This window comes from Larus michahellis, chromosome 13 (assembly GCF_964199755.1).
Source record: "Larus michahellis chromosome 13, bLarMic1.1, whole genome shotgun sequence".
Taxonomy (NCBI): Eukaryota; Metazoa; Chordata; class Aves; order Charadriiformes; family Laridae; genus Larus; species Larus michahellis.
This window is the reverse complement of record NC_133908.1, coordinates 1817527-1842870: the sequence shown is the minus strand read 5'-3', so window position 1 is coordinate 1842870 and position 25344 is coordinate 1817527. Positions and strand designations below refer to the sequence as shown.

The following is a 25344-nucleotide window of genomic DNA, read 5'->3' as shown; positions in this document are numbered from 1 at the left end:
CCCGGGGTCCCCGGGAGCACCCTCCCAGTGGCTCACCAGCCTCTCCTGTAGGACCCCTCTCCTGGGATGAGCGTGAAGCGATTTCAGCGCTGGACCCGGCCCCAGCCATCCCCGGGAGGCAGAGCTGGAGGCGAGTCCTGTGCTCTGGGACATGTGCCGAGACACAGAACTAGCGCGGGGTGCAGGGCGACTTCTCCGAAGATGAATGCGGTGCTGAAGCCTGCTTTTTTCCGTGTAAAATGACTTCTCGTGGTACTGTAATAACGCCGCATTGGTGGGGATGCTGTTCATGGAGATGAAAAACTGGTGGTTTTTGACCTCAGCTATTAGATTTGTGGCTTCAACCAAAAATTCAGCTTTAAGGAGTCTTGACAATTTTAAACTAATCTCTCGGGGAGAAGCTCTCCCTCTGGCAGTAACCCATTCACCAGAAACTTAAATATTCATTTACAGCTAAAGCTGGACAAGTTGTTTCGGGAAAACAAGGAGAAATGAAAGCGTGACAGGGTGATAAAAACCCAATTTATGATTCTCCCCTGGATGTACTGATAGGAGCTCGAATTGCTGACAGAGCTTTATCGAGGGAAGCAGGAGGTGTTACATTTAGCAGCATGGGCGCTCAGCGGTGACTTGGCGCACCGGGCATCGGTAATCACTCGGCTTCCGACAGGAGCGAGGACGGAAAGGCTGCGCAGAGAGCCCTTTGACGCAAGCAGCAGTAGCGAGGTGGAGGAAAGAAGGACGTAAGATGCTGACACTGGCTTTGGAGAGGATGGAAGAGCTGTGGAGACTCTCTAAATAGGCTCCTCGGTGCTGCAAGAGGAGGTTTCCAAGTCATGGGCGGTAGGTTTATCGTCCTCCTTTGCGAAGAGCGCTGGAGGTTGGTTATTCTCTCGGGCGCATCTGGTCATGCTGCTGCCGACGTTCGGGGCTGTTACCTACGTCCAGGCTTTGCCGGTCAGGGAGCACAGCCGTCGGGCAGTCCTTCCTTCTTCCCAGAAGTGGTGCAGGTTGTATTTCATCTCTGGCAGATACCAGCAGGATTTTCCCCCCGGAGGAGTACAGCTGATTCCCGTGGAGGGAGAGATGGAGCAGGCAATCCTGCCGGTCCAGGGGCACGTTTGACACAGGGCACCCAGTTACCCGGGTGCTACATGGGGAGGACTGGAAGAGGTCTCCTGCCTAAATCGAATTCTTGCAGACCAGAGGGAATGGTAGACTCCGTGGAGAGCAGCTGGATATTTTATCTCTGTTTATCTACGTGTGAGTGGCCCCGAAGCTGGATGGTATTGCGTGTGACTCCCGTGACCCTGCGAAACCAGGGGGTTTTCGTTTTCAGGGGTGCTGTGTCTGCCTGAGCTGGTCCCAGCGAAGCCACCTCTCTTCTCCTTCTCCCTTCTCTAGCTCGTTCATTTTAAGCCAGCTCAGCAAGTGGCTGCTTCCTTCCCTGCCTGCGCTGCGTGAACTCGGGGAGCCTCGACCCAGAGAAGCGTTTTCCTGTTCCGTTTTCACTGCTTCGCATCTTGTCAGTAACCAGCGCAAACAAACAATGCTGGAGGATTAAAGTCTTGCTTTAAAAAAGGAAGGGGGGGAAAAATTAAGAGTCAAGTCGCCCCCCTGCTCTGCCTCTGCTCTCCGGCACTCGCTGCAGGACGGATGCGCTCCCGGATGGGGTGACTTCCCGACTTCTCCCATGAGAGAGAGGTGGCCTAGCACATCCAGATGGTCCGGCAGGACACGGTTGAGCCCGGCGGTCCCTTGGGACTGTCTGCACGTGTTTCCTCGCCGATGCCTCGAGGAGTTTTGGGGGAAGATGGGGCAGGACTCCAGGTCCCGGTCCATGTGGAGGGCTTACAGGCCAGGCTCTGTGCCGTGGGGCTGTGGGAAGCGTTGTTTAAGCCGAGAGGCTCGTGACTTCCAGTGGGGCTGTTATCACTCCTCGTTTTTGTGGCGGTGCTGGATTAAGCAGGGTCTGCCCCAGCTGGGAGCCCTCGCGCTGCCGTCCCAGCACAGCCAGGCGTGACGGTGTGGTGCGACGATGGGAGCTGCCTGTGGCACCCGTACCTGCCTCTGGGGCAGCACCAGCCCGTCTCCAGTTCAGGCCCCTTGGGGCAAAGTCCTCGCTGGAAATGGGCTGGATAAACGTGCCATTGGGGAGTTTAATTTCCACAGTTCGGTGACTCTCAGTCCCATCTGACCTTCCTGCTCCTTATTGTGCCTGTACTAATGCAGTGTTCCTGGGTTAACCCTTGTGATGCTGGTGACCACTCAGAAACAGGCTCAGCTGCCCGCTAAGACTTTCATCTCGCTTCCGAGGAGGCTTTGGGCGCTCCTGATCTGGGCCAGCATCTTGGCTCATACTTTATGGTCACTAGAGAGAAATAGGCATTGCCAGAGGTGATGGAAGGAGCCTCTGTTCATCTTGGGATGGTCCTTGGCTTTTCCAGCTGTAAAGAGACCATGTGTGGCTGGTTGATGGTTACACATCTTGCTTTCCGCTGCCTGAAGCAGGGCTGGTAGGTCCCATCCTTTGTCCGTTCTCAGTGGGCCTGGCTGGGCTCTGTGCAGGCTGTACGGAGCCAGTGGTCAGGAGGAATATCACCTCGTCCAGACCTGTCCAAACCCCTGGCTGCTAATCGGTCACTGTTTCTAATTAGTGACCATTAGCAGTTAAATATCGACAGCTAAACCTCAGTTTAGCCAGTAGTTTGTATTTTGTTGGAGTCACAGGTGAAGTCAATTTTGTTTCCTAGAGCTGTGTGGTAAAATTCCTGTTGTGGTACAGTGGCTGCTTCTGATGGACATGGGGGCGAGAAGGTGGAGAACTGAGGTCTCCGCTTGAGTAGAGGCACGGTGGGACCTGGCAGCAGAGCCAGAAAGGACCTTCTGATCATTTCTGACAAGCCGCTGAGAAACCTGCAGAATAAGTATCAACGAAGTGATTAAAATCATAGAATCACAGAATGTGTTGGGTCGGAAGGGACCTCTAAAGGCCATCTAGTCCAACCCCCCTGCAGTGAGCAGGGACATCTTCCACTAGATCAGGTTGCTCAGAGCCTCATCCAGCCTGGCCTTGAACGTCTCCAGGGATGGGGCCTCCACCCCCTCTCTGGGCAACCTGGGCCAGTGTCTCACCACCCTCAGTGTAAAGAACTTCCTCCTAATGTCTGATCTAAACCCGCCCTGCTCTAGTTTAAACCATTGCCCCTCGTCCTACGGCTACATGTCCTTGCAAACAGAAAGACAATTAAAAGCAATTCATCAAACTGCAAGAGGGAAATATGGACGTGTCCCACCTTGTTTCACCTCATGTTGAGAAAGTCCTTTTCATTTTGGAAAAGGTCTCTCTCTTGTTTTTTTTTTTTTGCTTTTTTTTCCCCCACTGCTACAAGTTGAGGTCCCCTCAAAGGTCTTGGGTTGGAAATTTAGTGGAAGAACAGCATCAACCACGAGGTTATCGATGAGAAGTGCTCAGAGGAGACCAGAGATGGCAGTACCTGTTGAGGAGAGGGTTTTCCAGCCAGTCTTGGCCACTGACCAGAGTTGGTGCTGGTGTTCATGGTGCCACTTTTACCCAGTGTATTTATATGCATCAGCTTCCCCTGTGTGTGGGAAGGGGAATCCGAGAAAACAAGGAACCCCAAGGGTTGAAATATAAACAGATTTAGTAGAATAAGATGTGAGATAATTGACATTAATAACACTAAAGAACCACTATTGATTCTGGTACTGATATAAAACAGCCAAGGACTCTGCCCAGCCCGTTCCATCAGCAGAAGCCGTGCGCTCCCCGCAGGGACAGCCAATGTGGGACCCTGCGAGCGCTGCGGCTTCGGGAGGAAGGGAAGGGCTCAGGGCTCCGGCACCGGGGCAAGGAGTTCTCGGGATGGCAGCCAGCAAGGGAGAGAGAGAGAAAGAGAGAGAGAACTCCTCAGCAAACTTCCTAATTTCTATTGAATGTGCCGTTCATGGTATGGAATAACCCTGTTGGCAGCTTGGGTCGAGTGCCCGGGTCTCGCTCCTCCTCGTCCCTGCACCTGGCGAGCTGGAAAACACCGAGACGTTGAAACCCACACCCCAGGGCTGGCTGTAAAGTAAATATTTTCACCAGTTCAGACACGAGAGTCTTCTAAAAGTGCATTTTTCCCAAGCATTAGAAGAGAAATTAGTCCTGTGTCGCTCAAACCAGGACAACAGGGTCATTCGATAATGAAGCCGGGTTGCCGAAGGCTGAGAGCCATCGTCTTTAACCCTGGCCTTGGCTGGGGGTTGCCCCAGGTTCTCCACTGCTCGCCTGGTCCCCGGGATGCCGATGTCCCATCCTGCCCCTCGGCGGTTTCCAGCGCAGGGAGCTGGGGGACGTCGCCCTGCAGCTGGTGGGAACCAACGCAACGGGGGAAAGGATTTTACCTGAAGCAGCCTTACTAAACCGGAAGAGTCGGAGGGCTGATACTCAGTGAAAATGTGCTTTCCTGTTTTTTTTTTGGTTGCTCTGGCTTCGAAGAGCCGGCTGGAACAACTGGGGAGCTGCCGGCTGCAGAATTCTCCCGCTCGGCCTCATCCCTTAGTCTTCATTTTTTCCAAGCGTTGTTTGGGACTTCATTTTAGTGTTCCTGAGGCTTGGCGATGCACTGCTGTGGTAAATAATTGCAAATGAGGTAAAAAGAGACATTGCGCTGCTACGTCATTAAAAAATTACAGGGTACGTGTAGGTCTGTATTGAGCAGGGGGCAGATTTCTGAAGGCAAAACAAAAAAAAAAAAAAGTCAATGACAGGGGTTTTATTCTGTGTTTTTCTGGCCGGTAGCAGCGTGTGTTTTCCTGAAACTGAGATTTAGGAGCACAGAGCAATAAATGTTTGCTCAAACCTTCAGAGTTCTATTAAACCTGAATGTTCTTGGTTTCGCTATCACGCGTGGGCCAAGTTGTTTAAAAGCAAAACTCTGCTTTGGATGCAAATTATGGTTTTGTTTTGATTTGTTTTTTTTCTCGGCGAGTGGGTGGTAGTTTGATGCTGTAGTGAAAGGTGGGGGTGACTGCTGTGTTCCCGGAGCGGCTTGCTTCTTGATGTCAAATTTAAAATTACTATGGAAAAAAAAAGATTCTGACATATTCCTAAAAACTAGTAACTAATCTCGTGTGCCGTTGCTGAGTGCTGGTGCGTGTGGGGCAACGCAACCGCGTGTCGTCCAAAATCCTGCAGATTTTGGAAAATGTATTGTATCAAGCCAAAATCACAGAATCACAGAACGACAAGGGTGGGAAGGGCCCTCTGGAGATCACCCAGTCCAGCCCCGGCCAGAGCAGGGTCACCCACAGCAGGTGGCACAGGAACGCGTCCAGGCGGGGTTGGAATGTCTCCAGAGACGGAGACTCCACCACCTCTCTGGGCAGCCTGTGCCAGGGCTCTGCCACCCTCACAGCAAAGAAGTTCCTCCTCATGTTTAGGTGGAACTTCCCATGGTCAAGTTTGTGCCCGTTACCCCTTGTCCTGTCCCTGGGCACCACTGAGAAGAGCCTGGCCCCATCCTCCTGACACCCACCCTGGAAGTATTTATAAGCGTTGATAAGGTCCCCCCTCAGTTGTCTTTTTTCCAGACTAAACAGACCCAAATCCCTCAGCGTTTCTTCACAAGAGAGATGTTCCAGTCCCCTCAGCATCTTGGTAGCCCTTTGCTGTCCCCTCTCCAGCAGTTCCCTGTCCTTCTTGACCCGGGGAGCCCAGAACTGGACCCAGTACTCCAGGTGTGGCCTCCCCAGGGCAGAGCAGAGGGGGAGGATGACCTCCCTCCACCTGCTGGCCACGCTCTTCTGGATGCCCCCCAGGATGCCATTGGCCTTCTTGGCCACCAGGGCCCATTGCTGGCTCATGGGCATCCCGTTGTCCCCCAGGACTCCCAGGTCTCCTTCCACAGAGCTGCTCTCCAGCAGGTCACCCCCAGCCTGTCCTGGTGTGGGGGGTTATTCCTCCCCAGGTGCAGCACCCTGCGCTTGCCCTGGTTGAATTTCCCAAGGTTTCTCTCTGCCCAACTCTCCAGCCTGGCCAGGTCTCTCTGGATGGTGGCACGGCCTTCTGGGGTGTCAGCCACCTCCGCCCCCAGCTCTGTGTCATCAGTGAACCTGCTGGGGGTGCGCTCTGTCCCTTCATCCAGGTCACTGATTAATGTGTTGAACAGGACCGGGCCCAGTACTGACCCCCGGGGAACACCACTTGTTCAACCAGACAAATTTTTGTTAGGTTTTCGCAGCGTGGAGGACAAATGGCAATGCCAGGGCTCAAACTTGGTGCCCTTTTGTTATTATTTCTGTAGATTTTTGGGTAGCCGTTCCTTGCACGGTGAGCCCCTCTGTCGCTCGCTCACTGCGTGACTCGTTGCTGCGTCCCTTGAGGGGAGCAATGCAAAGAACAAAATCCAGCCAACCAAAGAGAAATACAGACAAGTTGTGTATCAAATGTGCTTTTTTTAACAGTTTATGGTGCCTAACGAAGGATCTGGGACCTACAGTGCCCAAGAGCAGCCTCGGCCGAGCTGTCCGTGAGCAGAACCCTCAGCCTGTTAACGACGGGCCCGCGTGTGTGTTAGCTCTTTCAGCTATTTAATCTAGAAAAAGGTTATTTTGATTATTCCATGTATTTCCATCTTGAGGGTGAATTGCATTGTCTTCATTAATCTAAGCTTTTTGTTGCATGCCGAACCCGCCGTGGGATTCGGTGTAAACAAGGTGGAGCCCGTGGGTGGTTCCTCTCACTCCAGTAGCGCTTTTGGGGAGTGGGACGAAATAAAATTCCTTTTGCATGAGCAAAAAGTAAAGAAAAAGCCAATTGTTGGGCAAAGCCGGTGGAAAGCCGTCGGGGAGCTGTGTCTCCGGAGGGGACCTTTTCTGGGTGACCTTGGACAAGTTACGCCATTTTGCTCCTGGGCGTCCCTGGTTTGAGGTTTGCAGTCTTGCCGGGGAGGGGGGTGTGTGTGTGAGGTGGGGGTTAAACTGCTCTGGACTCACATGTGTGGATTTCCTGGGGATATCCAGAGGTTGAAATTCCTCTCAATTAGGAAAGAAGAATCCCCGCAGTAAGAACGGGCTGGGATTCTGCCGGCGGCGGGTGCTGGTGCGTCAGACGGAGCGGTGAGCGTGTCTTGTCCCAGGTGGCACTTTGTGTGGGGGGGGACGAGTTTCAGCTCTGGATTCTCCCATTCTGCTCCTGAACAGATGGGCCGTAGGAGACCAGGTCCGTGGGGCTGGGGGGGTTGGCTCCAGGGAGGTGTCCGCCAGGCAGGGACAGGCCAGGTCCCCACTGAAACGGGTGGCGGAGCTGAGGAACTGCTTGCGATTGAAGGGCTTTTAAGAATAAACTTGTAGCAAAATTAGTTCCTTGCAGAGAGAAGAGGAACGAGAAAGTCTAAAAGCCAGAGATGTGAAGATGTCGTTATGTTTTACTTTTTTTTTTACTTTACTTGTTAACCCTGACATAATCCTTCCTTTGCACACGACAAGAGGGAAGGTGATACCTGGTTGGCAGGATTAAAATGCCAACTGTGTTTTCCTTTCCAAAGTTTTGGGAGTTTTCTTGCTGCGTCGGCACGGTGCGAGCGGCTTTTCCTGCCAGGGAGGAGAGGAACGGAAGAGGTTTGGAAATCGGTGAGTGGTCGGATGTCATAGAATGGTCGAGGTTGGAAGGGACCTTTCAGATCATCATGTCCCACCATCAACCCAACGCTGCCCAACCCACCGCTGACCCGTGTCCCTAATCAAGAAGGTGAAATTTAGTGAGACGGGTGTGAAGTACTGCGGGGGGGGGGACGGGGAGGGAAATAATATTGGTTTTGGCTCTTTTAAGGCAGGTACTATATTTGAGACACATTTTACTTCCCACTTGCGTAGCTGAATATGTGTGGTTTTTTGTTGTTTTTTTTAAGCATCATATTTTAAAAAGACAGAAGGCATTTTGGAGGGTTGCGAGCAACACCCAGCAGCCTAGGAAGTGTGAAATAATCAATTTTTATTTCAAACCAAAAAAAAAAAAAAAAAAAAAAGGAAGTGGGTGACGGAGGTGACGGAGATGTGGCAGGGGTTCCCCATGGGTGGAAGGGTTTCGTGCGGAGGGAAGGTGGCCGGTTCTCCCTGGTGGCTGCAGGGGGCAGAGACAATCCCTGCAGCTGGGAGCAGGGAAATATCGTGGGTTGAGAATACTTTCCGCTTCCAGAACGCGCCGGTCCTCGGGCTCCAGCGCCTGGGAGCAGCGTTTCTAAGAGGGTTTGAGGGGTGGGTGCCAGGGGTGCCCTGGGTGTTGCCTAGGTGGTTCTCGCCGTCCCCGCCAGCCCTGCTGTACGTATTACAGACGCCTCGTGCCGTTACCTTCCCGAAAGGCTTTTCTTGGTAGGTTTTGCCGTTTCCTTGTAGTTGTATTAAACTTCACCTATTTGTTCCGTTTCTTTAGGGCTTGGCTCTATTCATGTGGCTGGTGTTTTGGTTTGGTTTTTTTTTTTTTTTTTTTGCTTTGTTCTGGAATATTTGGGCATTTATGAAAAGGGTATTTCATTCCAGTATTGTATTATACAGTATATTATTATAGTTATTATAACTAGTACGTTATACTTAGTATATTGTACAGTATTCCGATGCAGGCAGAAGTCCCCGGGATTATTTTAAGGCGGTTTTGTCACGCTGCCTCCCGTGAGGTTTGCAGCAAGGACTTGGCACTCAGCGAGGACTTGGCGCTCGGCGAAGAGCCTGGCTTTGTGCGGCGGCTGTCGCTCCCGAAACCCGGATCTGCCCTGATGGGCTCAGGAGAAGGCCACTGAAAACGGGCTGGGTTTGGGCTTTTCCGTTAGGAACTTTTAAAAACCCGAACAGCTGGTAGATTCAAAGCTTCTGTTTTCTCCAAGCCCGTTCCGTGCCTCCCCGTGTGCCGGGGCAGGGCAGGCAGCTGGAGGCAGGGAGACGAGGAGGAGGAGGAAGAGGAGGAGGAGGCATCTCCCGAGCGTGGAGAGGGGAAGGGAAGGGAAGAAATGAGGATATGGAGCCTGCGGAGAGCATCCCGGGGGAACCACTGCCTTCGGTCGGAGCGTGATGGCTGCGATCTCCCCCCGCGTGTCCCCCCTGCGCGGAGCTGAGCCCCTCCTGAGCGCTGGATGAGGAAGAAGTGCTGCGGGAAACGCAGTATGTAGTTCTATAAACACGTAATAGAATGGGTGTTATGTGTGTGTATGTTATACTATGTATAGTATAATTAATTATAATAATAACTGTTATACTATGTATAGTATAGTATAATATAATACATAATAAATAAAAGCAGAAGGTGGGCTGAGTTCAGCACGGGTCCTGACATTTTGGTGCTTCCCGAGCGCTGGGTTTTGTCGCTTGTGTTGTTGCGCCCCTTTCGGGGTGTGTAAAGGGCGCGCAAGTGCTTGTGAGAGACCTGGAAGTTGATTAAGACACTTGAACTAACGAAGAAGTCCCTGAAGCCGTGAATGCCCTGGCGAGCGAGCGCTCCTTCAGAGCGTCCCTGCCTGGGGCAGCCCTTCCTCCCTCCCACCGCACGCACGCCGCTGCTTTCTGCGGCTAAACCAGGGAGGAGTTATCGCCCCTGCCACAAATAAAGCGTTTCGCATCGATTTCCAATGGCTGAGCTGGGGTTGGAGTTGGTTTAGTACCACTAATGCTCTAATATCCGGATTTTTAAAATTCATCTAGTGTTTTTATCCGTCACGTTTGGAGATGGATGTGGCACAGCGATAAAGATGCTGGAAAATTAAGGACTAGGGATGCTTTAAAGATTAGTTGAGTAGTAATGATGAGAAAAGGAAATGTCGCGCTAAAGTGATCGGCCCTTGGGCTTCTGGTGGGTACGTCTGTTAGTGCTCGCACTCGGGGACGGGAAAACAGAAAACACTTGAAGCGTCTACACTTTATTTTAGAATTTCACCAAACTTGGACGGCAAAGTCAGACTAAACCCAAACTACACTCATCGTCCTAACCGTCCTGCTTCCTTTGCTTCCGCACAAAGTATTTGGAAGGGAGAAGTTGCAAGGGAGGGTGTTATTTTTAAAATCCGATATATTTTTCTGGAAACGGAATGGTTTGATAGCGCCGGTAGAGCCGGAGATCCGGGGGGGGCGGCACCTGTCCGTAGGGGTGCTGGCTGTGACACGGGGAGGTGGATTTTCTCCTCCTGGCTCCCCTCATTCAGCATTGTTATCCCGGCCTGTTCCTGGCCCCCCCTCGGCAGCCCTGGGTGACCCCCCCATCCCTCCACTCACTCACCTACGGATTTTCTGTTGATCAGCAAGAAGTAACGTCGTGATTTGAGTATTTCTCATAGAAAGCACCTTGACCTAGAGCGACGCGGCAGGGAGCGCTTCCCGGGTGCCTTTTGCTCATCCTGGGACCAAGGTAACTCTTGTTTTTGAGAGGATTGAATGAAATTCAGGGATAAATCTGCAATCTGTTTTTAAATAGGGAACTTTAGGACTAATTCTCCAAGCGTTTAGATGAGTAACTGCAGGTGTGACTTAAATATTGGCAGGAGGAGGTTCATGGCAGCTGGCGAAGAGATGCGGAGCTGGTTATAACGGTTTGTGAATGTTAGAGTGATCGAGAGGATTTTTGCTTTGCTTTCCGTGACCCTTCCTGGCAGTTAGTGCAATAGGAGTAAAGCTAAGTGGTGCTCACGCCACCGCTAGAAGGAGGAAGTTGTTTAGAAGAGCAAAGCAAAGAGTATGTTGGTGGAAAAAGCTTTTCCCTAGCGACTTACACAGCCATCCAGTGCGTTTTCCTGTGGTAAACTGAGGGGAGATCCCTGAGTTACAGGCCGTGGGTTTGTCTGGTGAGCGGGGAGACCTCCCCAGGGACGATGCAGGGAGCTGAACTCGATGATCCTTACGGGTCCCTTCTAACTTGAGGTACCCTACGATGCTATATTTGACCTGGACCCTGTATCAACGTGTTCCTACCTGGCAGGTTGGTAGCTCAGCCCTGCTTCCCCTGCCTGGTTGAGCTTCATCACCTTCATTCCTGGCCACAGCAAGCTTTTGCGAGGCTCAGGTGGTCATCTCCATGGCCCGCTCCTCTTGCTGTCCTACCGTCCAAACCCAAGTGGAGCGTTTTTGCAGCTCACCATTTAACTCTTTCCTGCTGCCAGTCCTCAGCAGGCTGCGGGCTGGGCTTGAAGCCTGGGGGGCAAAGCTGGCCCTAAGGAGGAAAAATCATAGAGTCATAGAATGTTTTGGGTTGGAAGGGACCTTAAAGGTCAACTCATTCCAGCCCCCTTGCCCTGGGCAGGGACACCTTCCACCAGCCCAGGTTGCCCCAAGCCCCGTCCAACCTGGCCTTGAACCCCTCCAGGGATGGGGCAGCCACAGCTTCTCTGGGCAACCTGGGCCAGGGGCTCACCACCCTCACAGCCAAGAATTGCTTCCTCACATCTCATCTCAATCTCCCCTCTTCCAGTGTAAAACCATTCCCTGTGATCCTGTGGCTCCCCTCCCTGCTCCAGAGTCCCTCCCCAGCTTTCCTGGAGCCCCTTTAGGGACTGGAAGGGGCTCCATGGTCTCCCCGGAGCCTTCTCTTCTCCAGGCTGAACCCCCCCAGCTCTCTCAGCCTGTCCTCCCAGCAGAGGGGCTCCAGCCCTCCCAGCAGCTCCGGGGCCTCCTCTGGCCCCGCTCCAACAGCTCCGTGTCCTTCTGCTGTTGGTGCCCCAGCGCTGGAGGCAGCACTGCAGGGGGGTCTCCCAGAGCGGAGCAGAGGGGCAGAATCCCCCCCTCGCCCTGCTGCCCACGCTGCTGGGGATGCAGCCCGGGCTGCGGGGGGTTTCTGGGCTGCCAGCCCAAAATGTGTCAGTTGTGTCGGTCTGGGGTCACCTACAGGGGCCGGGATTGGAGCCTGCTCCTGAAGGGATTGTAAACGGTCTGGTTTTCAGGGAAGCGGAGCGATTGTAGGAGATCAAAGCCCTGCGGATCATAGGCATGCACACGAGCTTTGGGTATTTGGATGCGAAAGATGAGTATATGAGGTATATCTATATGTGCGCGTGTACATGTGTGTCTCTCTCGGTGTGTGTATATACATACACTGATGTATAGATGTATATATGTATTGGCTCTGATCTTAGTGTCAAAACACAGATCCTGGCTCCATCTGGTTCCTGGACGCGATAACAGAAATGGAAGTGCTCATTTGGAGCTGAATCCTGCCAAGGCCTTCCCCTCCAATTAAAAATCGCTGTTCTTGTGGGATTTCTGGGTTTTCCCCCTTGAAAAACTGCTGCTTCTTACCCAAAGCATGAGTATGTGCGCAAACAAGTTAATAAAATTTTTTTTGCATGCATGTGCGTTGCCAGAAGTAGTTTTCCCTGCCTTGCATGTGTAGTGTGGCCGTAGCTTGATTTTCTGGAATTTGTCCTTTTTCCACTCAGAATGCTTACAAAGTCCCTGCTTCTTTTTAAAAAAAAATACGTATACACAGAGAGCGGTTTAAAAGATGGAATGTAAACCTTTCCTTCATTGCTATAAACGCCTTGCAATCCAGCTAAAGCGGGGGAAAATGATCAAGTGTAAACTATTAATATTTGTGAATAGTTGACAGCGGTCCGGTCTCCGGTTCCCCGAGCCGTGGTTGCGTGTTCGTTCATCCACGTCGCGCAGGAGCGTTTGGCTGCAGCTCCTCGTCTTACGTTGGATTGTGATTTATGCCGCATTTTTTGTGCTGGACTTGCTCGTTCCCCTGAGACGGGTAAAATATTAAAGGCTGGGAAAATCCAATCGTCCCGCGGTGGAGGGGCGAGAAAATGCACATCAGGAGGGGATGCGGCCGTGGAACCTCCGGGCTTTTTTTGGTTCGGGGGGATGCGGAACGCAGCCGCGTGAGTAAAATGTATAATGAAGTTTCTGGTAAAAATAAAGAAATTCTGATATATATTTTAAGCAAGCGTCCTAAAAATAACCTCCAGCAGCATTTAAAGGGACAAGCTTCCAAATATCATCCTCCCCCCTCTCCCAGAAGAGCATCCCTTTGGTTTTCAGAGTGACTATCCGGCGGCTGGTTCAGCATCGCTCCGGAGACAGCCCCGGCGAAGCCTCCCCTCGGCGGTGCCCACTTTTGTCATTTTTATTTTTTTTTTTCCCCCCGTTTTCGGGCAGGCTGGTGCCCGTTCCTGGCAGAGATGGAGTTAAGGGCTGCTCCGAGGTGCATGCTGGTAAGAGGGTGGTTTGGTGGTTGCTGGGCTGGGTGCCGTAGTGCTCTGCTGACAGCGTGTGGGGAGAATTTATTATGTGAAACGTGGAACTGTAAGTGCAGCGACGCGGCCGCCTGGCTGACTGCTGAATAAGGACGTTTTCTTTTTTTATTTTTTTTTTCCTTTCTTTCTTTTTTTTTTTTTTTTTCCTTCTTTTCCATCCTAAAGCTGACAGCCATGTGCGGTGCAGCCTCGGCGAGAGCGATCCCGCTGTGGGGATGAAGGGTAGGGGCTGCTGGGAGACGGGATCCCTCCGTTCCTTCTGCAACGCCGGCTGTCTCAATAAATTTCACCAGGGTTAGTGGCCTTCCCGGCGTCCTCGCGTCGCCGCCGACGCACCGCCCCGGCCCCGCGTGCGCCGCCTCCGCACCCGCGCGCTGCTTCCCCCCGCGGGCAGCCACGCAGGGGCTGCTGTAGCGAGGGCCCTTCCCGGGGTGGGGGAACGTCGAACCTTCCCCCCCACCACCCCGGGAGACAGAGAAATACCCAAAAAAGTCTCCGTGCGGGTCCGTCGGGGGCGTTTGCGGGGCAGCAGGGCAGCTTGCCTCTCGGGCGTCACGTGCTCCGGCCTTGCTCGGCTGGGTTGGAGACGCACGCGAGTGTGCGGCACTTGCTCTTTCTGCTTTATCAGGCGTTTAAAAAAAAAATAAAAATGCAGGCGGTCACCCACGGTTCGGATTTACTAAGTTCTGCTGACGAGAAGGTTAAATTTTATGATAGTTGGTTCTTCTTGTGCGCTTTTAACCCCAAAGAGAAGAATTGGTTTGTTCGTAACGGGTAAATTAGTTCCTGCTACAGTCTTTTCGGACCTGTTACTTGCTTTCAGTAAATCGGATGTGTTTTTTTAGTTATAAGCCAGATTACGTTGCAATTAAGACAAAATGAGAGTGTTCCTGTGTTTGTACTGTAATCCACCCTGCCCGTGCTTTGCTCGGACGTATCGTGAGAGGCCGAGATGCTCTCCAGGACGGCCGAGGGGCGCGGAGCTCTAATTTCGCTATGATCCCATCTGTCATCGCTTATTCCAGGTGTTATTCCAGGTGTTTCCCATTCCGGTCCCAGGAGAGCTCGGCGCCGGGCACGCAGGTGCTGTGTCCCTTACCGGGCAAGGGATGCTCAGCCCGAATCCATGCTGGTTTGGGGCAGAAATCCCTGTTTTGTGAGCAATACTGAGCAATTTTGGTGTGTTTTTTTCTGGGTGGCAGAACAGCTCTGCGAGGGGGGGTCCCACCTCCCAGTTCGGGCAACTTGCTTCATCGGTAGAGGGACCAAGCGCAGCCGGGCTTCCCACAGCAAAGGAAAGGGGTGACAGGGAGAAATGCGGATTTCTAGGATGCTCAGAACCTTCCATCCAGACCCGCCGAGGGCTCCTCTCATCCTGGGCACTGACAACGCGTTGCTTATTGTGCTTTATTTATATCGCTTCATTTATATTGCTGCGGTGCCCAGAGTGTCCGTTCGTGGCTGGGAGCTGGTGGCACTGAGCGATGCACACCTGGGCTTCCTTGGTGGTCACGTCATTGTTGCTCCTTTGGTGTAGTTTGGGATAATTAATAGGTTTAAGGAAGGAAAAGGGGGGCAAATCCTACTAAAATTCATTGGGAATCAAGTCACTGTCTCCTCCTACAGTAATTCGTTAGGAATCGCGTCGCTCTCTCTTGCGTTGGGGTTCGTCTCACCTCACTCTGGGTGAGGTCACGTTATAGCCAGTTTAAAAGCTGGAGCTGGTCTCTTGATCCAGGGTTGTCTTTGCCGTCAGTAGAGAGCCGGGCACCTCCTCCGGCTGTTTGCTTCTTCCCAAAATAGGTTGTCTCCAACCCTAAGGGAAGCCTGGGGGGGGACCTGCTCAGGTTTGGACTTTCCGTTCCTGGCTATCAAAGGTAGGTGAGATGAGACATCCCATCTTTGGGGTACAAATGTCTAAATTCACCGCTTCCGCACTCTGATCCCGTTTTATTTTCCTTGGTGTGTGGTGGGAAGGTGCCTCTGCAGAGCTGTGCCTGAGCGTCAGCCTCCGCTCGAGCCATCCCTGCGCCGTCCACGAGGACGCCCGTCTCCATCCCGCTCTCAAGCATCACTTCACAATAAGTTATTTTATCTAAATGTAATTTCCTTCCCCCAGAAAAAGGCAGAGAAAGGAGACATGCAAATAGGTCAAATCAAAATTCAAGCAATTGAGGATTTACAGCAAGCTTTGGATGATAATTAAAAAAAAAAAAAGCTTTTTTTTTTTATCAAATCCAGCTCGTCCTCTTTCCTTTGGTTTTCCTCGCGAGCCGTTTCTCTGGCTGGGTGAGGTAAGGACACGCGTGTGACAGGAGGGCTGCACGCGCCTGCCCAGCAGTTTATGTAACCAGTGCAGAATAAAATGCCCCAAACCAGAATTATTCTCACAAAAAGCTGAAACCAGCCTGGTTCCCGTGGCGTGAAAATTGAGGGGAAGGTGGTGAGTGGCGAGCGCGGGAGAAACGGCAAGCGGGGCTTCCCGGGGACCGTGGTACCCGCCAGGCACGAGCCCAGGGAGGTGCCTTCCGAGGGTCGGGGGCCAGATGATTTCTGGTTTGGGGGTGGGAAGGCGTGAGGTGCCCTTGGGGCTTTGCAGCAGGGAGTGATAGAGAGCGCAAACCACTTTTTTCCCCGCGATTTAGCAACTTTCGAATTGAAATATTCTCGGGGTTTTCCGTAGTCCTGCCCGTGCTGTCCCTCGTAGTCTTGCCGTTGAAGCGTCCATCCCCGGTTCTGCTTGGTGCCGGCAAAATGACTGCGGCTGCTGGCAGCCACCGTGGACGCGGGCACGGATTCATGGTGGGACTGCGCCTGTAGAACCTAACCCGCGTTGTATCCTGTGTGCAAAATATAGTGGTTTTAGATACCAAAACCAAACCAAACCAGTGGGTTTATATACTTTATAAACCAAAAAAGATGTGGTTTTAAACGTTTCAGATGTCCTTCATTAGACGTTCCTATGGATTTAGAGGGGAGATTGAGATGAGATGTGAGGAAGCAATTCTTTGCTGTGAGGGGGGTGAGCCCCTGGCCCAGGTTGCCCAGAGAAGCTGTGGCTGCCCCATCCCTGGAGGGGTTCAAGGCCAGGTTGGCCGGGGCTTGGGGCAACCTGGGCTGGTGGGAGGTGACCCTGCCCAGGGCAGGGAGGTGGAACGAGATGGGCTTTAAGGTCCCTTCCCACCCAAACCATTCCATGATTCTAGGAATGAAGATGAACCTGATCTCCAGAGCCCTGGGCAGAGTGAGAGACTCATGGCAGGGTCTGGAGGCAAACAGGCCTTGGAGTGAACACCCCAAATCACAGCCTGATTTTTTCCTCCATTCTAGTAAATATTGGGTTTATCAGGCTCCTTTTAACACATTTTTGGCAACTCCTGATGGAGGGGCTCCCAGCAGCTCTGTGATTGATGGTGCTTCACACCGGCAGGATGAGGTGGGGGTTGTTTTCCTGGCTGGGCTGGTCTTTTTTTTCCCCAAAAATCATCTTTCCCTCATTTTCTGGTGGGAAGATGATGCTTTTGGGGAAGCTTTGCATTGACATGTATAAAGCTTTTTCCTGGAGTGGCCGGGGACACGTCCGCCTGCCACATGTGGAGCATATTTAGCAAACCCAGAGGGGTTCTTGGCCCTGGGATGTGACAAGCAAATATTTTAGCAACAAACTGAACCCTAAAGCTGGGAAAATGTTGGCTTTTAAAATCAATTTATTGTAAAAAATGTGTTGTGCAAACTGCGGTAAAAGTCTCTCTGGTTAAACACGTTCCCCATTGGAAACGCCGAAGTGAAAATACTTCCCAAGGAGCCTTGGCTTTTCATTTAGAAATCCTCCTGCTGGAATAGTTGTTTTCTACAAAAGAAAATTTGCCCTCAAATCCACTTATCTCACCAAAAAGGAGCCGTTTGAGGTGTGTTGAAAATGCTGATGACTTCTAACGAGCAGCCCAGGGAAAAGCCGGCCCCGACTTTTTGCTCGGCAGGGGGATTCCTCACAGACGGAAGCGCTCAGCCCTGGGGGGCTTCGGGCCGCTTGGAACCGTTCCTTTTGCGCTGGTGAGATAAAACCAGCGCAGACCTTGCGATTAGACAGCGAGAAAACGAGGTGAAAATGGAATTAAGGAGATGTTCTGTCCTCTTCTGTGTTTGTGTGTTAAAGGCCTGATCCGTTCGCTTAGAGCTGATGGGATCCTGTCTGGTGGGTTCATTGCCATTGGCCAAATTAAGGCGGAAGGACCGGGGCGTTGAAATCTTTCTCTAAAGAGTGAAGAGTTTTATTCCGCGTTACGATAAGGGTTTTATTCTGCATTACGATAACAGGTCGCAGCTGCCCGCCGTATGCTGTGGGAGCGCTGGCTGGCAGGAGCACACAGACCACGCTTACTCTGCATTAAAAGGCCAGTAGGTAACAGACAGATAAAGATAATTAGCATATATTTAGTTATAGTTTGAGGATCTCAAAGCTCTTTCCAGCAGAAGCGATGATGCTCCTGCTCGCAGAGAAAATTTGCATCAGAAATATCCCTGGCCAGGTCCACGCGGTGTGTTCGGTGCCGGGCCCTGGGTTTGCTACATGTCCCCTGCTCAGCAAATGTCATTAAGATTTGATGATTCCGTGGGTGATCGTCAGCTAATGAAAGGCAAATCCCGGGGCTGGCGCCTGGCACTCCCTGGGCTGGCTCGTGGGTGACGAGCACCCGCACCAAGGTACGCACGTGTGGGAATAGTTTCTACCCGGGCCATAAAATAGGTGAAGAAATACATTTCTATAGCTACAGACGTAGCAGCGTGCACCACAAGTGGTGTTCCCCGGGGGTCAGTACTGGGCCCGGTCCTGTTCAATACATTCATCAGTGACCTGGATGAAGGGACAGAGCGCACCTTCAGCAGGTTCACTGATGACACAAAGCTGGGGGGGGGTGGCTGACACCCCAGAAGGCCGTGCCGCCATCCAGAGAGACCTGGCCAGGCTGGAGAGTTGGGCGGAGACAAACCTGGGGAAATTCAACCAGGGCAAGTGCAGGGTGCTGCACCTGGGGAGGAATAACCCCCCGCACCAGGACAGGCTGGGGGTGACCTGCTGGAGAGCAGCTCTGTGGAAGGAGACCTGGGAGTCCTGGGGGACAACAGGATGCCCATGAGCCAGCGATGGGCCCTGGTGGCCAAGAAGCCAATGGCATCCTGGGGGGCATCAGGAAGAGCGTGGCCAGCAGGTGGAGGGAGGTCATCCTCCCCCTGTGCTCTGCCCTGGGGAGGCCACACCTGGAGTGCTGGGTCCAGTTCTGGGCTCCCCGGTTCCAGAAGGACAGGGAACTGCTGGAGAGGGGACAGCAAAGGGCTACCAAGATGCTGAGGGGACTGGAACACCTCTCTTGTGAAGAAAGGCTGAGGGATTTGGGTCTCTTCAGTCTGGAAAAAAGACAACTGAGGGGGGATCTTATCAACGCTTATAAATACTTCCAGGGTGGGTGTCAGGAGGATGGGGCCAGGCTCTTTTCAGTGGTGCCCGGGGACAGGACAAGGGGTAACGGGCACAAACTTGACCACGGGAAGTTCCATCTGAACATGATGAGGAACTTCTTTGCTGTGAGGGTGGCAGAGCCCTGGCACAGGCTGCCCAGAGAGGTGGTGGAGTCTCCGTGTCTGGAGACATTCCAACCCCGCCTGGACGCGTTCCTGTGCCACCTGCTGTGGGTGACCCTGCTCTGGCCGGGGGTTGGACTGGGTGATCTCCAGAGGGCCCTTCCAACCCCTGTTGTTCTGTGATTCTGTGATTTCATAGCCCAGCTAGAACCCATTTAAATGAGTGTTTGGAGTTGCTGTGCAGATCAGGCCTGCTGTGGAGTGTCGTCTGGAGGAGGGATGGGGCACGCGTGGCGACTGGCGCGTCGGCCATGGGCAGTGCTGCAGCCGGCTTCTGGCGCAGAAGCGCGCGCTCAGCCTTTTTCCTGATTTATGTAGAAATCTCCCAGCGAGGCTCTCTCCTGAGAGTTTGGACATCTCCTTCCTTGGCACGGCCATCCACGGGCAGAGGAAGCCCAAAATAGAAAGTAACACCTAATACCTGTCTCGAGAAACCCACAGGCACCGTCCTGTACTGTTTCTCCTGTGTGATGGAGTTCCTCTGGAAAGCAAGTCAAGCTAGAAAGGCATCTCGCTGAGAGGTAACAGCGCGGGGAGATGCTCAATCCACTGGCCCCTTGGTGGCTTTGTTCCTGGGTGGCTGCTGTCAGGGTTAGAAGATGTCTGTGGCTCACACTGGGGTTGTGCCTGGCTGGAGCTGGAGGTGGTTTGGGCTGGAGACGGTTTGAGGCGTAGATGGTTTGTTGTGACTCTAGCGGTTGAACAGCCATCTCTGGCTGCCGTTCCCTTGCTGTGAAAGCGCTTAAAATCTGTAATCGGGGCTGTTGGATTCGTAATTTTTAAAATGAAGACTGAATGTTCCGCATCTCCCGGATGTCTTACGTAGGGTGTATTTACAGGGTGCCCTACCTGGGTTCCTTCGCTCTAGGTGGTTTTACCAACTGCAGCGGTGAAATAGCGACATGGGGGACATCCATGGGGATGTTTAGAGATGCTTCATGTTGTGGAAATCTCTTATTTTAACCAGCGTGAGCTGAAGGGAGGAACGGCTGGGACGCTCGCTTGCAGAAGCGAGGAAGGAGCCACCCTTCCAGCTGCCCCCGCGGCCGGTGGGGGTGGACGTGCGGGTACCTGCGTGCACACCGCAAGGCACCGCAGCGGTTTGGCAGCCCCACGGGGCTCGCGAGAGCTCGCTTGTCGGGCAGCGAGCGTCCGATGGGATGTGGCACTGCCTCCTGAGCCGGCCAAGCCGCCTCCTTCGCAGCAAGGAGCCCTCAAAGTTCAAGCGAGGCAGCAGGGACCGTTCATTTGCTTTCTGAATTATGCCCCCTCTGCCCCTTTTCCCCACCATTTCTAGCAATCGCGGAGGTGGGTTCTGGCCCATGCCTGGCTGGGTGGGAAGAGGACGCATCCCGACGATGCGCAGGTGCCGGTGGAAGTGGATGGAAGTGGATGCGCCACTGGCGGTGCGGGATGGGTGCCAGGGCGGCTCAGCGCAGGGCGGGAGATGCTCTCCTCCTCCAAGCTAATCGTCAGCAATCACTAACAATGGGGGCTTATTAGCTGTGTCTTAAATACAAAGCGGAGTAATTAAGGGGAGGAAGTGGCCATCTTGACAGCCTGATGGTGTAATTAGAGACCAGAAATGCGTTTATAGAATTGGAAAGGAGATGAACTCCCAGCTCCATCCGCACGGGTCTGAAAATAGAGGCCCTTCGTACAGCAGAAATTGATTTATTTTTTCCCTTTTTTACTGACGAGGCGGCACTGGCAGCCAGCGCAGCGCTTCAGGGGAGGAGATGCTGCGTCGGGGTGACTGCTCTTCTCCCTGTCTCTGCCATTCCCCGGCCAAACCTGAGCGGAGGCTGCTTGACAGGGAGGCGATTCCAGGGGTAAACTCTTGATTTAGAGGATCTCTTTGCAGTAGATCATCCATCGGAACCGCTGTGGAGATAGCGGAGCCGCTGTCTGTCCTGCTCCGTAGTCCTGCTGTCAAAGCACATGTCTCTGTGGTCGTCGCTGCTGTGCTTGTGGCTCCTGGGGGATCAAAGCGGGCTTTACCTCTGCTAATCCAGCGGAAGACCAGCCTGGCGGCGAGGAGGAATGGCGCGGTGGGGCTTGGTGAGATGTACTGGCTCTTTGGAGGGGTGGCCGAAGACCGAGGAGCCTCAAAGTGCTCATTGAGGCTTCCTGATCGCCCCAGTCCCGGCATGGACTGGGTGGGGTGGCTTCCACCTGTTGTCCCTTAGGGGGAAGGCGTAGGGGGTCAGTTCTTGAAACGTCTTCCCCGTCCCAGAACAGTCATCTACAACATTTTCAGTGGTGCCCGGGGACAGGACAAGAGGTAATGGGCACAAACTTGACCATAGGAAGTTCCACCTAAACATGGGGAGGAACTTCTTTGCTGTGAGGGTGGCAGAGCCCTGGCACAGGCTGCCCAGAGAGGTGGTGGAGTCTCCGTGTCTGGAGACATTCCAACCCCGCCTGGAGGCGTTCCTGTGCCACCTGCTGGGGGTGACCCTGCTCTGGCAGGGGGTTGGGACCGGGTGATCTTTTGAAGGTCCTTCCGACGACCCCTGTCAGTCTGTGATTCTGTGATCTCCAGAAGAAAAAAACAGGCCAGGTGATCCCTGAATTTGGAAAGTAAAGCACAGGCACGGCGCTGTCTGCAGGAAGGAGCTGTCGTCTTTGAGAGTACAAAGATGCCCCAAATACTCCAAGCCCTGCTGAGCTTCCCTTTGCAATTTGTCTTCGCTGAGCCCCGCACAGCCCGGCTGTGACGTTGCCAGGTACGGACATCACTTCCATCACCTTACGGCAGGATTTGGATGCTAAAAAGGATTCAGCTCTGTTGGCACGCTGCAGGAACAGTTGTGTAACGACCAGGCAAAGGAAGTGCCGTGTTCCTCCACTACTGGAACCATGGGACATGGTCACCAAAGGCTGGCGTTGTGTCCCAGTACCGTGCCTTGCTGTGTGTGTCTGTCCGGGTCGCTGTGGCTCAGGCTGCTGTGCCGACGTGCCCCGGCAGACCGGCGTGGGGGGAGCATGGTGGGCAGAGCTGCTCCGGTGTTACCCCTGGGGCAGGAGGGGACTGCTCAAGCCGCTGAGATGGCCGGGTGTCTTCTCTGGGAGCATCAGCATCCCACCCCAAAGCAGCCTGGAGGGGCCAACTTGCTTTGCTCTCCGCTGCTTACAATTAGTGCTGTCATCCCTCCCGCAAGGAGCGAGTGGCTCTGGGGCTGACATCGTCTAAATAAAAATAGGAAAAAGCACTGCCGCACGGAGCTGGGAAGGTCCCTCCATCATGTTCTTGTTGAACGTGTTCTTTGTTCGTGCCTGTTCTTTGTAGAATCATAGAATGGTTTGGGTTGGAAGGGACCTTAAAGGTCAACTCATTCCACCCCCCTGCCCTGGGCAGGGACACCTCCCACCAGCCCAGGTTGCTCCAAGCCCCGTCCAACCTGGCCTTGAACCCCTCCAGGGATGGGGCAGCCACAGCTTCTCTGGGCAACCTGCGCCAGGGGCTCACCACTCTCAAAATGAAGAATTTCTTCCTCACATCTCACCTAAATCTGACCTTTCTCAGGGTAAAACCATTCCCCACGGTCCTATGGCTCCCCTCCCTGCTCCAGAGTCCCTCCCCAGCTTTCCTGGAGCCCCTTTAGGGACTGGAAGGGGCTGGAAGGTCTCCCCGGAGCCTTCTCTTCTCCAGGCTGAACCCCCCCAGCTCTCTCAGCCTGTCCTCGCAGCAGAGGGGCTCCAGGCCTCCCAGCAGCTCCGGGGCCTCCTCTAGCCCCACTCCAAGAGGTCCATGTGTGTCCTGTGCTGAGGACTCCAGCGCTGGACACAGTACCCCAGGTGGGGTCTCCCAGAGCGGAGCAGAGGGGCAGAATCCCCCCCCTTGCCCTGATGGCCATTCTTGTTCATGCTGTGTGCAACCTGGAAAGGGACGTGGTAGGATGGGTGTTGGCAGGTGTTTCCCACGTAGGCAGCGCAGCGGGGGACTGCGGGCGCTCTCCTGCGTTGGATAGCTTGGGATCGAAAAGCAGGATAGAACAGATGATAGAAAGGAGCAGAGCCGTGAGGACAGACCTGGCACAAGGAGGTGGAAAGGAGCTAGGAGTAAATACAGGCTAAATATTGCACCCCCCTCCCCGCCCCCCACGTGTTGCTGTGTGGTCTGGCACAGCCTCCCAAAGCCCCCGGGGGGGACACAGTTCCCTCTCGTTGTCCTTGCGGTGGGTCATCAATGGTGACTACAGAAACACTTCTGCCCTCTTCACTGCGTTGTTATTTTCTGACGGGCGCAGGGATTTGGGAAGGCTTCGGAAAAAGTTGTCCAAACTGTAGGGGGTGGGGTGGGGAGAGGGGGTTGGGGTTTTTTTGTTTCGTTTTGTTTTGCTTTTTGAAGGGAGGAAGCAAAAGTCTGTCCCTCTCTGCCAACCTCCTCGCGTCGCTGTGCAGCCTCCTGCCTCTTCTGACTCCTGTCCCTCCGTCTCCTCCAGTTTCTCTCATTAAATACAGAGCTTCTCCCAGGCAGATTGCAGATTTCCTGGAACTTGATGAAACTTGAGTAACTTCAAGTTCGTGTTGTCCCTGCTCCTCTCTCTTCTTCCACAGTCCTGCTGTGTCACCTCAGCAGCTCTGGGTCAGCCAGCTCTTGTTGACCCAAGAGATGTTGCAGCTCCACCACCACCGGGCCTGTGGCTGGGCTTGCCTTGTGGGGTGGGAGAGAGGGACAAAAAGAGACACGGGGACATGAGAGAGGCACATTGGGAGCTGCTGCATCTCCTAGAGTCTCCTTCTCCAAAGAGCATGGCACATTGGCCGGAGCAGCACCTAAGGAGAGGTGTCCCACCAAGCCGTGGGGGACTCTGTGGGAGCTGCAGAGATCGAGTGGAAGCCAAAGAGTAGATGATGATGGTGATTATTCTTCTAATACCTTTTGGAGCATGAACTTGCTGTTGCTGAAGGGATCCATGGGGACGTGAAGGTGGCAGGGCCAGGCACGGAGCCTGGTATGACGATCCATCACTGGTGTGTGGCAGCAGGGCTCCCACCACAGGGCTCGTCAGCGATGCTGGAGTAACTACTTAGGGCTGCAACTTTGTCTGAGCGTCTGGCGGAGGCCTGGCCATGATGGGTCCATCTGTCACCGAGTGGGACTTGATGAAATTACCTTTCCATTTGTAGGAAATGGGTTGTTAGGGCTGTTTGTCCGTTATTGATTGTCTTTTGTCCCCTTAAGGAGAATAGAATCACAGAATGTGTTGGGTCGGAAGGGACCTTTAAAGGCCATCTAGTCCAACCCCCTGCAGTGAGCAGGGACATCTTCAGCTAGATCAGGTTGCTCAGAGCCTCATCCAGGCTGGCCTTGAATGTCTCCAGGGATGGGGCCTCCAGCCCCTCTCTGGGCAACCTGGGCCAGTGTCTCACCACCCTCAGTGTAAAGAACTTCTTCCTAATGTCTGATCTAAACCCACCCTGCTCTAGTTTAAACCATTGCCCCTCGTCCTACGGCTACATGTCCTTGCAAACAGCCCCTCCCCAGCTTTCCTGGAGCCCCTTTAGGAACTGGAAGGGGCTCTAAGGTCTCCCCGGAGCCTTCTCTTCTCCAGGCTGAACCCCCCCAACTCTCTCAGCCTGTCCTCCTGGGAGAGGTGCTCTGGCCCTTGGACCATCTTCGTAGCCCTCCTCTGGCCCCACTCCAACAGCTCCGTGCCCTTCTTGTGCTGAGGGCTCCAGAGCTGGACACAGCACTCCAGGTGGGGTCTCAGGAGAGCAGAGCAGAGGGGCAGAATCCCCTCTCTGGATCTGCTGGCCACGCTTCTTTTGAAGCAGCCCAGGATGCGATTGGCCTTCTGGGCTGCAGGCGCACATTGTTGGCTCATGTCCTGCTTTTCATCCACCAGGACCCCCAAGTCCTTTTCCACAGGGCAATAGTGTTTGGAAAGCCTTTGCTGCCCAGCGATTGGAAGGAAGGAGGGACAAGGAGAAGAGAGAGGTGTCCCCTTAGGTGACTGTGACCGGTGCCCTGGTGCCAGCCCGCTCTTGGTGCGGGCATAAAACCCGCAGCATCCTTTGGCACGCCGGGTTTTAGCCTCTCAACGGTATTTTGCAGGAGTGGGGAAAATGGGTGCTTCCTCCTCCTCCTTCTCCTCCTCCTGCTCTTGGGCATCTTGCGCGGAGCCGGACCGGCGCTGCCAGCTTCGCAGCGGGCTGGCTGTAATTCTCTGCAGCCTGCTAATTAGTGTCTGCGGCTTTGCTGCTCCTGGTGAATGAAGAAGGCTTGGATCGTGCTGATAAACCGCGGCTTTTAATCAACGAACATGTACTCAAGTCAAATACACGTTTTGTTGTGCAGGCGTTCATCCCGCCTTTCCCAGGAGAAGATTACTGGTAATTACTGAAGCCTCGTTAGCAGTTGTTAGCGTGTGAAGGCGTGCATCCAGTTAACTCGGGTTTGGGTCTCTCACCGCGCGTATCCGAGCCCTCCGGCCCGTGGGGGAGTCCCCGATGCGGC

At 53.6% G+C, this 25344-nt stretch overlaps 1 protein-coding gene across 4 annotated transcripts in view; it reads left to right on the top strand.

Annotated features, from left to right (window-relative positions):
• Nucleotides 1–25344, top strand: part of OSBP2 (oxysterol binding protein 2) — a 135470-nt gene that overhangs the window by 53820 nt on the left and 56306 nt on the right. Inside the window, exon 1 of one of the 4 annotated variants that reach the window (XM_074606031.1) lies at nucleotides 12796–13532. The exons of the other annotated variants lie outside the window; for them this stretch is intronic. Within the exon in view, the coding sequence (XP_074462132.1) occupies nucleotides 13454–13532 (79 nt within the window). The 5' untranslated portion in view covers nucleotides 12796–13453. Of the gene's footprint in view, nucleotides 1–12795; nucleotides 13533–25344 lie in introns of those variants that run through there. 4 annotated transcript variants of the gene reach the window in all.